This window comes from Schistosoma mansoni, chromosome 3, assembly GCF_000237925.1.
Source record: "Schistosoma mansoni strain Puerto Rico chromosome 3, complete genome".
Classification (NCBI taxonomy): Eukaryota; Metazoa; Platyhelminthes; class Trematoda; order Strigeidida; family Schistosomatidae; genus Schistosoma; species Schistosoma mansoni.
In genome coordinates, this window is record NC_031497.1 from 12,971,122 (window position 1) to 12,983,615 (window position 12,494).

General features: G+C 34.2%; 2 protein-coding genes across 3 annotated transcripts in view; one reads left to right on the forward strand and one right to left on the reverse strand.

Annotated features, from left to right (window-relative positions):
• Nucleotides 1-11,536, forward strand: Smp_129140.1 (hypothetical protein; the record flags this gene model as incomplete). Of its 2 annotated transcripts, XM_018799281.1 has the most annotated exons (5): nt 1-188; nt 1,407-1,566; nt 3,009-3,146; nt 5,907-6,128; nt 10,997-11,536. In XM_018799281.1, 5 exons carry the CDS (start codon nt 1-3, stop codon nt 11,087-11,089), a joined length of 801 nt encoding a protein of 266 aa, XP_018651086.1. The 2 variants fall into 2 exon arrangements, with proteins under 2 accessions (XP_018651086.1, XP_018651085.1); XM_018799282.1 differs by lacking the exon at nt 10,997-11,536 and having other exon boundaries at nt 5,907-6,731.
• Nucleotides 9,466-12,494, reverse strand: part of Smp_129130 (putative dna helicase recq5) — a gene marked incomplete at its 5' end in the record, with an annotated part of 26,942 nt that continues 23,913 nt past the window's right edge. Inside the window, 2 exons of the mRNA XM_018799283.1 lie at nt 9,466-10,147; nt 11,137-11,206. Coding sequence (XP_018651087.1) covers nt 10,020-10,147; nt 11,137-11,206 — 198 coding nt within the window. The 3' untranslated portion in view covers nt 9,466-10,019. The remainder of the gene's footprint in view (nt 10,148-11,136; nt 11,207-12,494) is intronic.

Genomic DNA, 12,494 nt, shown 5'->3' on the forward strand with positions numbered 1-12,494 from the left:
ATGGCGAATCCTCCATTTTTCAGTGACACATCAGATGCAGTTGGATCTACTACCTGTCGATCTCTTAAAAGGCCACCACCTAAAACTGTATCATCTGCTGCTAGGCATGAAAGTCAAACAGTCGGTGGTGAAGTATACTTTTGTATGCGTTTAATTCGTGATAGTATTCGTTATTCAACTCGAGTGGGGTATGTATACTTTCAGTCAGAAAATAATTTTATTTACCATGTAATTAGATGTAATGAAATTTATATTTGATTTCATCCACAGAGTATTTCATCTTAACATTCAACGGTATCATGAGCTTTTATTTTTACTAACCACTAAGGAAATCAAAATGTTCCATTATTTGAGTAGTATTGTGTAGACGTGTTTAAATTAAAATACGGTTCATCTGGTTAACTATCGTTTCGGGATTGATAATATATTTGTCACCTATCTTTTGTGTATCTGCAGAATCTCATTAAGCAGTGTGTTATTCTAAAACTATCTATTAACCCCACAACATTTAATCTACTGTTCACAAAACCTTCACGAGGTACATTAGTCTGATGTGTGGATATTTTTTCCCAGATGTTGTTGGCTCATGATGAACAGGATCTTCATAAAGCTTGCACACTAATGAAAAAGTTAAATATTTTTTGACTTCTTTAGCCATCCATCTCTGAGTCAAAGTTTTTTTTAATTTGATCGTTTATACTTAAACACGAGAAAATCATTAGCGTTCAAATAAGTTACGTTACGAATAAAAGGTGTATGATTACTGTTGCAACACTTTTTATTATTTTCAAGGTAAACATCCAAACTGGAAATATGGTAATCTATTCTCATCTCTGGTATCGGCTTTCCGTGATGGTTGTAAATTAATTCGTACAACAAAGTATTTATGAGTTGTAACTTGTAAGTTAAATAATTAAGTGTGAGCCTAGTGTAAGTTACTACTCAGTGGTGTAAGTTGTCGAGTTTCGATCAGTTATTAAGTGGTATCACCAATCAGTCTGTATTCAGATATGTGAATATGCACTTCATCACTGAGTTATATTGCATTATGTTTTGCGAAATGAAGTGTTATGTTATTTTGAATTTAATTGTTTACTGAACTAGAGAAATACTAGGTTCAGCGAAGAAAAGTTTCTTTTTGACGAAATCATTTACTTGAGGTGTACATTCGCATATATATATATATATATATATATATATATATATACGAATGTACACCTTAAGTAAATGGTTTCGCTGAAAAAATCTCTGAATTCTCTTTATTTTTATTCAATGACACCATGGGTTATTTTAAATACTGGATCCACACGTCTTACTTCATCTCTTTATCCACTAATCTTTTTCTTTTGCTCGTAGATTTCTGCTCTAATTTTTTTATTTATATTCGTTGTTCGTTTGAAATCTAGTGTGTTCACCGTTATGTTGGGTAAAAAGTCAAGTGTTTCTGCAGTTCGTCGAATATTACACAAGTTTAAGATAACTCAAATATCTGTGTATGAAATGTGTCAAGGTCGTATAATGCGATGGGGTGTTGCGTGGACATTTCTTCCTAATTTTCAATTTCCTGTAAGCCTTCATTTCTTTTTTTACAAATCAATAACTATCTCGTCTTGTTGCTTTTCATAAATAATTTTCCGTCTGTGAAACAGCTATCAGATGACTTAGACTGTTTGTTAAACTGTTCACTAAATCATACTTTGATAATATGTTATTATGCTTACCATAATTAGGTTGTTTACATTCTGACCCAATGTAGTTAACATTTAAATGGATATTTTTAGTTGATGTTCTCCAATTTCATAAATTGACTTATCATCCATTATCTAACTCTTTATGCTCAAACTAAACAATATTTATTGGGCGATTTCGACACAAATAAATTGTATGGTGAATTTGTTCTTATTTTTCACGTTTTTTTGATTACAAAACCTAATGCTTACTGTCATATATAGTTAAGGCAAAACTAATTGTTACACACTAGACTGACTTCATTTGAATGGATACTTGAATAAGACATTTAATTATTTTGGTAATTTTAATCAATTTAAACAAAGTATACAGAATGTTCGTAAAAATCAGTTCATTAATTACTTTGTTGTATTTCCCCCAGCTATATATATTTAGCCGGTAAGCCCAGTTAATCCTAAGTTTAAATCAGTATTAACAAACTTTTGGTTGTAATGCAGTTTAAAATAAAAGTAGTCCCAAGAGAGTTTACATCGGTAATTTGAGTGAATAGTCCTGAAATACTAGTGATACTTTTATTTAGGTGTATGACAAGAAATTACAGGAACATGAGACTAAAGTTGTTTCTAGTAAACTTACTGAATAGTGATCGTATTTACAGAGGGTTGAATGAAGTTATTCACTCTTTTCACTTTTGTTATCAACAAAGTTAACAATTTATTTTTTAATACAAATATTTGACTTAACCCTACTAGTCTGTATGATCAATGAGAATCTCTTTAGAGTGTAACTATACTGTTTATTTACTTTTTGGGATGCGGCTTTGTGTTAGATATTTAGCTGGTGTTACACAGTCAGACTAAAGATACTATTGGGACCTCTGAAATATGAGCTCTTTGTAAAATGTTCGATAAGTTGTAGAGATGCTCACCCTCTTGTCTTTCTGATGTACCTGATTTTGCACGTATGTGAAAGCTGACATACACAATTGGAGGTAATTTGTGAATGCTGTTTGTTCATGTCATTGAGCACATTGTATAGGAAAAAACTAATAACACTTCGGGAAATGTTCTACTGTGTGTTAGTTTTAACCTCTGATCAATGTTTCTCGTAATGCAACTCGAATAAACCTATACTTTCCGTGTTTAAGTTTATTCACTTTGATCGTTGTACAGTAACCGTTATCACATTACATTCATTAATAAAAATTATTCGGTTGCCATTTTCTCGAAAATAATTTCTCATTGTTAGATAGTTATACCTTTTAAAATCATTGTGAAACATTTAAATTTTTAAAATACATTCTATAATCTTGCTTTAAGGAATCTGATTTCCGCCGACTTCGTAAATTAGAACGTCCTCCATTAACACTGCAACTGCCGGATTCAGTATCTTGTCTTCCTGAAAATACAGTTGATGCTCTTTTGGATTGGTTGAGATATGAATTTAAACAATTAGGTGTAAGTTTCAAAAAATTTCTTAATAATTTGATATGATAACTTATTCACATCTGTTACCCGTCTTGGAGAAGCATAGGTCACCCACCAGGATTCTCCATGGAACTCTGTTCTCGGTATATCCTGTTCACCCCCAACGTCTTTTCCTAATTTCCTCTTCAGCTGAAAGCTGGTTTGTTCTCCCATAGTAGGCTGTTGCTGATGGTATCCGGTCAACGGATATCGAGTATCTTGTGTAGGCCATAAATACTTTTTCCTTTTTGATGATGGTTGTAGTAGTTTTCTAAGTCTCAGCTCCGTACAACAGAACGTTTTTGACGTTCATATTGAAGATTCTGACTTTGATATTGTTTGGTGGTTGTTTTGGGTTCCATATGTTCTTCAGCTGTAGAAATGTAGCCCTTGCTTTGCTGATCCTTGCCTTTAAGTCTGCATCGGGTCCTCCTTGTTTATCGATGATGCTGTCCAGGTACGTGAAAGTTTCCACCTCTTCCTGTGCTTCTTCATGAAGTGTGATATGGTTGGTGCTCTCAGTGCTGTATTTGAGGATCTTGTTTTTCCCGTTTGTATGTTGAGGCCTGCTGCTACACTGGTTATCTTCACCTGTATTTGCTGTTGTGAATGGAGTATAAGAACTAGATCATCTGCGTAGTACAAATCGTCTAGTTGCATCCAAGCTGTCCATTTTATTCCGTGCTTCCCGTCAGACGTGGAGGTCTTCATAATCGAGTCATCCACCAGAAGAAAGAGAAAGCAAGGGCAAGCAGCCTTGTCTGACACCGGTTTTCACTTGTGTTGTATCTGTCAGCTGTCCTTCATGCAGGACTTTGCAGTGTAGCCCGTCATATGAATTCCTTATGATATTGACGGTTTTCTCAGGTACACCATAGTGTCAGATAGGTTTGCGTAAGGTCTTCCTCCTATCTACACTGTCAAACGATTTCTCATAGTCTAGGGAGCTGATGTATAGTGACGATTTCTGTTCAATTGATTGTTCAACAATGATGATAGAAAGTGAAGTAATTGAACGCATCGATTGCCTCACTTATCTTGGGAATCTAATCAGTACTGATGATCTGGTGTCTGACGAAGTGTCGACACGGATCCATAAAGCTGTATTGGCTTTTGCGATATATCCGTCTTCCAACCAAAGGGCGAGTTTGCTGCGCAACAGTTCGCTTCATTCTACTTTTTGGGTGTGAATCATGGGCATTAAGAAATAGGGTATATTCTTAGTTTAATGGTATTGAATCATAGGTATCTACGAAGTATTTCTCGTGTATTTTTGGACCATGGAGTAAACAATGCCTGTGTTGGTGATAAGTAAGGATGGCAAGTCGATTAATGCGGTAGTTATTGAATCTTTATCAACTGAGGTGGTTGGGACATGTTATTAATGTCCAATTATCGACGGGCGATGTTGTCTGGTGTAGGAGTACTCTGGAGAAAAGCTAGGGGTGGCAAAACTAAAACATGCTATCGGTGCATGAAGTCATTATGGATTGGGTTGAGTTATGTTAATAGGTGTAGACTACGTGGTTGGGGCCTGCGTGATTACCGTAACCAGTGGCTAAAGATTTTGAATGACATGGCTCAAAATCGTTTGTAAGGGTGCAGGCTTATCCATTCTTTGTGTTACACCAGATTCTAAACTTTCGAATTCCTCATAATTTTTTATTTTGTCAATTTATATTTCCTTGAATCGTATCTTCGATACCTAATCATTCACATTATCACTGATATTGCTACTACCTCTTATTTTGGGACTCGCTCCGAGAATTTCAACTCGCTCTGAGAATGGGTTGTAGCAACTCGAACTGATGTATGTAAGTACCAGTGTAGTGCCGCGATTCGTTAATCGTTTACTTCGATAACCGTTATAATTCTAATCTTAACGGTGCGTAAAATCAGAAGACAAAGGATAACAGCGACTACAGTTTATTGTCGAATAACTCAGGTCGGAAAGCTGACAACACCTGAGCGAATATCAACGAGCGAGCGAGTGAACAGGCGAACAAGCGAAGGAAACGAACGAGGCGAATAGCAAGCAATTACATAGGTAATTTATAGTCGAATTAAATAAGGGCACAGCAAAGCATAACAAAGGCTGATAATAGTATTTGCGTAAATACACATATGGGAAAGGAGTATGAGTCATCGAATGATATTTAAGCAGTCAAGATTTTGGATAGAGTGTCATGTGCTCTAGTGGTATAGCAGTGCAAAGAATATGGAAATTGTTACTATCCGAATGACAATGTCTGTTAAGTAAGTTATAAAAAGGGCTTAACCAAGATTGACTAGAATCGAAATTGATTGTAGGATGGTTGCTATACCAGGTCTTATGTTGCGTTTGACTGACTGATGTGTTTCTCATTAATGATCATTAAATATCCAAAAGCCAGGTACACAGTAGTTTATTAAACCGTCGGTTTGAATTGAATTATATTGTAACAGACTCAGTCATCCCAATGGTCATCATTTTTCTGTGGTATCTAATGCTAATCAAATCCTATCATCCAAGATATCAAATGTGTTTATTAAACTTAGTAGCACAATGTACCGTAGTGCTGTTAGACGTTTGTAAAAGATTACCTGAGACTTTCATACTTTTTAGTGTTGGTCAACACAATCAACCTATGGTCTCTCTTAGTTACTCATCTATATTATTTCAGCGAATTTTTTATTAAACACTGACAATTGCTCACCGCGATGAACTATTTATAAATCCCTATATTATCTTATGTTTCTTTGGTTTTTTAGATGAAAGTATTAGACCAAAAAAATCGTGCTGAACTAGGTGGTCTGCATTTAAATATTACAGCAACAGTAAATACATGGACACATACTAGGCGTAAACGACGAGAAGTTCAACGTATTCTAATGTCTCAACAATCGGATACGATAAACAATGGGAATCCAACTAATAATGATTCTGTATCCAATGAAAAAGATCTCATGGAATGCGGTTTTAACACAAATACGGTAAGTTCTAGAAATCTTTCGAAGCGTATACATGATGATGATCCAGATGAAGTGAATAATTCATCAGAATCATTCACACAATCAACTTCAGAGACAAAACAGAGTAGTTCTGTGGTGGAATTAGTAAATCCACCAAAACGAGCGCGAGAAACACGTTATAATGAAATCTGTGAAGAAGGTGAAGACGCTTGGTGTGATGGAGATGAATGTGAGAATGCTTCAGTTAACAAAATTAATACGTGTTCAAATAATGAATTACCATCTACTGCTATCGACACTTGCTCACATGTGATTCAAGCCAATGTATTTGTTGAGTATTTAAACACAGATTCATTTAATAAAGATGTACATGCAAAATCATCTTTATTTCCGCATGGAATCAACAACAGTGATGAAGTAATGCATAATGATAGCACTGAATGTGGACAGACAATTGTGAAAGTTAAAAGTGATATAGGCACTAGTGATGATGAAGATGATAACGATGTGATTCTTGCTGAAGAGAACCATGGACCATTGGTGATAAAGATCGCATGGATAAGTGGAACATGTCGAGAAGCAGCTAATCAGATCTTATTTTACTTAAAAAATCGTTTGAAGTGATGTTTTACCCTATTCCATTTTTCACCACATCTGGCCAGAAGAATATAAAATATTTTTGTAAATACGTAATTGCATTACTTTTGTATACATGTTTCTAGCAATATAGTGTTATTATATGCTATTGTCATTATTTTTGTACATTAAATACACCAAGCTTAAAAAAATAAGCAGTGATTTTTTTACTTATCATTCTGAGGTAAAATTATGTATGTATCACAATAGTAATCAGTACTTCAATTTTTCTAATAATATGGATTACTTAACAGTAAAAAACTGTCCCATCAAGTCGACGCTGCTAATGGCGAACGCTCTGTATGTCATGCCAGTCACCATGCATATTGTCAAAATAGCAAAGTAGATATATAGAAGACGATGGATATTTTCATTTGGGTCGCCAGGTAGAACCGAAATCTTTTGGGGCACACTTTGTTGTGAAAGTCGTTTGGTTTTTGATTGAACTTATCTTTCTTTGCCTACGAGTTGCATTTTGTTGAATTCTGAGGAAATAATTAAGGAGCATTCTTACTTTACATTTTATTCTGATTAGGCTTTTTAACTTAGTAGCAAATAAAATGGTTGACAGAGGGTATTCAATCGATTCCTGATGCCAAGTTGGTCGAGATTCGTTGCTGAAGAGGATAGTTTTCTTGAAATTGTGCTCTTTGATGTGGACGATTAAATCGTGACGCTTTTATTGTCATTACAAACTTCAGTTAAAAGTGAGCTGTAAGGAATTCTCTGAGTGACTAGCATCTTGTCCCGTAGACCTTGGAGTTAACTGATTGTTATTGAGATGTCCTATCATTGTCTGCACATTTATGTTGATTGTCCGCCCCTGATCTTATAGTTGTTTGTGAGTTTTCTAATTGGTTGACTTATCAAGTTTAGTAACTGGTAACTTGAGTGTCAAGCTTCTACAAACTCTCGTGTTGTTTGATAACCAATGAGTGTTTATGTAGACAACTATCAAAAGAGCGGTCGCTCTTGCTGATGTAGTGTTTTTCAAAGTTGGGATAGTATATCTTGTAGCTGTTCGGCTTGTCTTCCCCCGTTATTTCGTTTAGCATAGAATTGATTTGGCTGAGTTGTGAATGACGCCTTTTTTAATAATCTCAATAATCTGGTTGCAGTCTCTGTCATTTATATGTGATAGGATCATGTTTGTTACCTTCCACATTTGGTTCTTTGATAAAGTTGCGCAGATAGCCATTCTTCTGTAAAAATTGCCAGATATCTTCATATCTACAGTTTATCTCCACTCTCCTAAATAGTTAATACTTAGTTGATTTGCTAGATGTTTGTTGATATAGCTAAGAATTCGATCTGTGTAGGTTGTTCTGTGACGCACCTGAGTCTCAGGCTGGTGTTTATAATTAGTTTACCACAAGTAGGAGCAAAAAAAAATCCTTCATATTATGTCAAATGTTGAAAATAATATGGTATAATCTGAATAACTATAGTTTGGAATGTCTAGCGGATATACTGCAATAATTTATTGTTTAATGATTGATAATAGGCACTGCTAAAAGTAATGTCGAGGATGGTTATGCTGGACAAGTTTCAAATATAAAACACCATCAATTATGCTCGAGAAAAGATTGGTGCGATTCTGGTTGGAAGGCCTACTTAGAACTTATCTGGATATGTGTTCATTGTTAATTTATGTGTAGATGGTGTGAAATTGGTCGTAATTCCACGTATGATCTGCAAAGGTGATCCTAGCAGAAAAATCAGTTATTCCGATAGAATTATAAATCATGGGTCGCCTAATTGGTAGACTTCACACAAAACAACCAAATGAAATTTAATTTTTGTCCATAATATCACTCATATCTGTAACTACCACTTAATATTGTCCTGATTAATCAGATTTTTCTGTAAACAAACTAGTTCGAGTGATACTCTTTGTTAAATAAGATGCATTAAATGTTTCCCCTACCGTGATCAACCTCGTCCCTTTGAAGGCAACGAAATGAACTACTACCACAAATAATATAAAGTCCATAGGTATTGTTATTTTTATTTAAATTTCTCTGGGTAAGTTAGACAGATTTTTCGACTAATTAAGTGCAGCTTGTTAATATTATCTAACTTCAGCAGTTGAGTCTTTGAAGAGGTCGCTTAATAGTTGAAGCAATCAGGTTTCATCCATTAACTTTCAGATAAGAATCCTGGTCTACCTCCTTGAGTTTGAGTAGCTGGATAGCAGTATCTCAAGCCTTCACACAATATGACTGACTCAATGTTGAGTGCATAACCTCTATTTAATGTTGGGTAGTCGACAGGAAACTCTGGACCTACGTTTTGTGATAGTTGCAACCTGTCAGCAAGGCTACCTGCAATGTTGAGTGTATTGATGATTCGTCAGTATTTTGAGCCTGTGACACCCAGCATCAGTGAGCTGTTCGGGCTACGGTGTCGAACTATCAATACTGGTGGTCACAGTGCACCTTGATCGATAGAATTCAATGAGAACATAAACCTTAGACACATGTAATCTGCCACTATTCAATGATCAGTCAGTTGTAAACCTTTAATTGTTGAGTTATATTCATATTTAAGTGACTAACTCTCCAGTACATCCCATACTTATCCGATGGGAAAAACTAAAGTATTCTATTGAGTAACGCTTATATGCAAGTATAACGAGAAACTGTATTATCAGTTGCCTTATTTAAAAGAATCGATCAGATTCACATAATCCATGGATAAAAATCTTTGTAATAAGTAGAAACATTTATCCAAAACATTTTTTTATTGCAGAAAGAACTTTTTTGTGGATAAGGGAAAAAGTGATAAAACAACATTCCCAAAAATATATATATTCAGATCTTTGTTTCTTGTGTTTCACAAATGTTATCCGGTACAGAAGCTTTCATATAAGCTTTCTGTGGTTACTCTGGATTAAAAAAATATGATTCTACATGGGTCGATCGGTCATTCATTTATAAGAGAAAAGAACTACAAAGATGGGCGAAATCAATAATTCTCGTAAGACAGAAAGTGGACAAAAATCATTACTTACACAAGATGAAAGATGTAACAAAGAGTCAGAGAGGGATACAAAGCGTAATTGTTAGTGTACACAAGGAGAAAATAGATAATCACTCAACTGAAGAGATTACAATTGGTGAGCTTGGGTGAAATTTTAAACGAACCAAATGATTTGTGGTTAGTCTAAAAGTGATTGGTGCTTATCATAATATGTTTGTGTAAACCTATAAGGTGTTACTGCACATAGAAGAAAAAATGAAGGGTTTTCTTTCAAATCACTTTTTAATCTTATCTTCACGGGAGCCTTAAAAATATCCCAGCTAATCTACTCCAATCAATATCATCTGAAACTTGAATTTGTGTTTTTGTCTCTACGAAATGTACCAGCAATTGATCGATCAATTGATCTAACCTTGATTTAGCTGAAAATTTATTTTTGTAGAGAAAAGTGAATGATAAAGGGAAAAATCACTAGGTATTACTTTTTAAGCAAATATGTCATAAGTTTAAAATGAAAAGAGCATCAATCTATTTGTTAGTCATTGGAGGGGATCGATAAAGCTATTAATAAAAACGCTAAACGAAATGATATTACAGTGAAAGGATAATCATTTGGAAATTAGTAAGATAATTGATTTTATGATGGCATATTTTGAATACCAAGAGCGATTCCGATCATTAAGAAAGTACATTTTACTACTGATAAGGAAACCTAGAAGAAAACTACACCCAGTTTGCTACTGATTTTCGTTATGAGCCATGTTTGTTGATATATATGGTTACTGAGTTACTTGATTTATAAGATCGCAATGGCAGCGAATTCCAACTCCATACAATCATAATTATACAATGCAATATCATAAATCAATCACTTTTTTTCTCTTTCTACCTAATATATACTTTAATAGATAGTACTCCGTATGGGATCCACTAAAATCGACGTTTCAAGATAACTTACTGAGCCATCATCTCCACTAGATTAAACCTTACGGTGGATCCGTTTGCCAACTTATACGAAAAATGAATTTGTTACGTTTATATGCTCTTGACACTGACAGTTAGTTTATGTATTATTCTTTAGCATGGTTAACATAATATCCGGGGCACGTTTATTACTGTGAACAAATTAATTCAACTAGTAGTCAGTTGGACACAAAGAGTCCTTCGCATAAGGGAATAATTACTAAGTATAATTTGTTTTGACAAGTTCTAACGTATTGCAACAGTAACTACTGTAATTTAAAAATGTTTGAACTTTCTTTGATCTTCAGTTAAAATTTCTGAAGGAAGACAGTTTGCATTTTTCAACGGTCAGCTTATTCAATTGTATCCTGGTGACAACTCTATACGAGAGTATACAGTAATATTTTGTCTACATACTGAACATATTCAAATAATAAAAGAATCTTACTGAATATGTCGACTTCATGGTGTGTGAGCAGCTTCCGAGTCAATTTCTTGGCGACCGATTTGAATGCATCCTACGGAGTACAGAAATAAAAATACGTCAAATAAATCCCTACTGTCGTGTTGAATTTATAACTGAAAATAACCTCTGTCGACGTAGTGACAAATATTAGGTTATTATTATCAACTTATACATTGTTTCCGATGTTGCACTAAACGATATCGTAATTCTTAAAACATGAAACATTGCTTGTTGTTGCCCCCTTTTCCTATCAGTTGCTGAGGTCCACAGTGCTTTTAATAAGGTGATTATCATATATTTCTTAACGTTATATAATTACTATTTAACCAGAAGTGCTCATTCATATGTTTCTAGTTTCTAGAGACAGTAAATGTATTCTTAGAAAAGTTAGTCTTTACATTTTTTACGTATCTATATACCGCGAAAGTGTAGTTTCATTAGGTAAGAATTCGCTTTGGAATTCAGAATAGTGAAAAACAATCTGATAATTGACTATTATGCATATATTACTTTCTTTTTTCCGAAATTTGTATTTCATTTTCGTATCTACCAAACAAATATAGGGGTACATTTAGGTTCCAAGGTATATGTCAGTTTCACATATAATGAAAATTAAGACATAATTACAACTTTAGCGTGGAAGTCAAGGCAAGTATAAGTCTATATCTGAAGTTTTGTGGATTAGTGTATAAAATATCTGTTATGGCAATGATAGCTCGACTTCATTGATAAAAGTATCGTAAACTATGTACAACAATTAGCTTTACGTCATTACTAGCATCAGACAGACCACATATTATAACTGGAACGATATCTGACTTACAAGAATAAAATGATGCCAGAATTTAGAATGACTAATTATTGTTACAGACAGAATCTTTTGAACACTTAATTCAGTCACAATTTTATTGTTTAAGAAGCACAACGTAGTCGACACTTTCAAATGTGTCGTCAAGTTGAAGTACGTTTAAACAAACTAACAGTAAATAAACTTATTTATCTACACAGTGACGAACAATTATCTTTTTTCCAAGAAAAACTAACCAAATGCACTTAGATAAATATGTATATGTGTATGACATAAAATGTTAGTTTAATTAGCGACGCAGGATTTCACTCTTTGACGAATACAAAAGTGACTATTGTTGAGTTAATTATGATACTAACTTTTAACGAATACGGTCATATTGTATTATACGTTTACACGAGATCAGTAGGCAATAACCAATACAAGGCTTGTGATAATTTATAATCACCAACTAGAAAAATTTGCAATGTAATGTAAAATTCCTGATTAGAAAGATGAGTATTTATGGTATAAACAATTTTCACATTGCCAC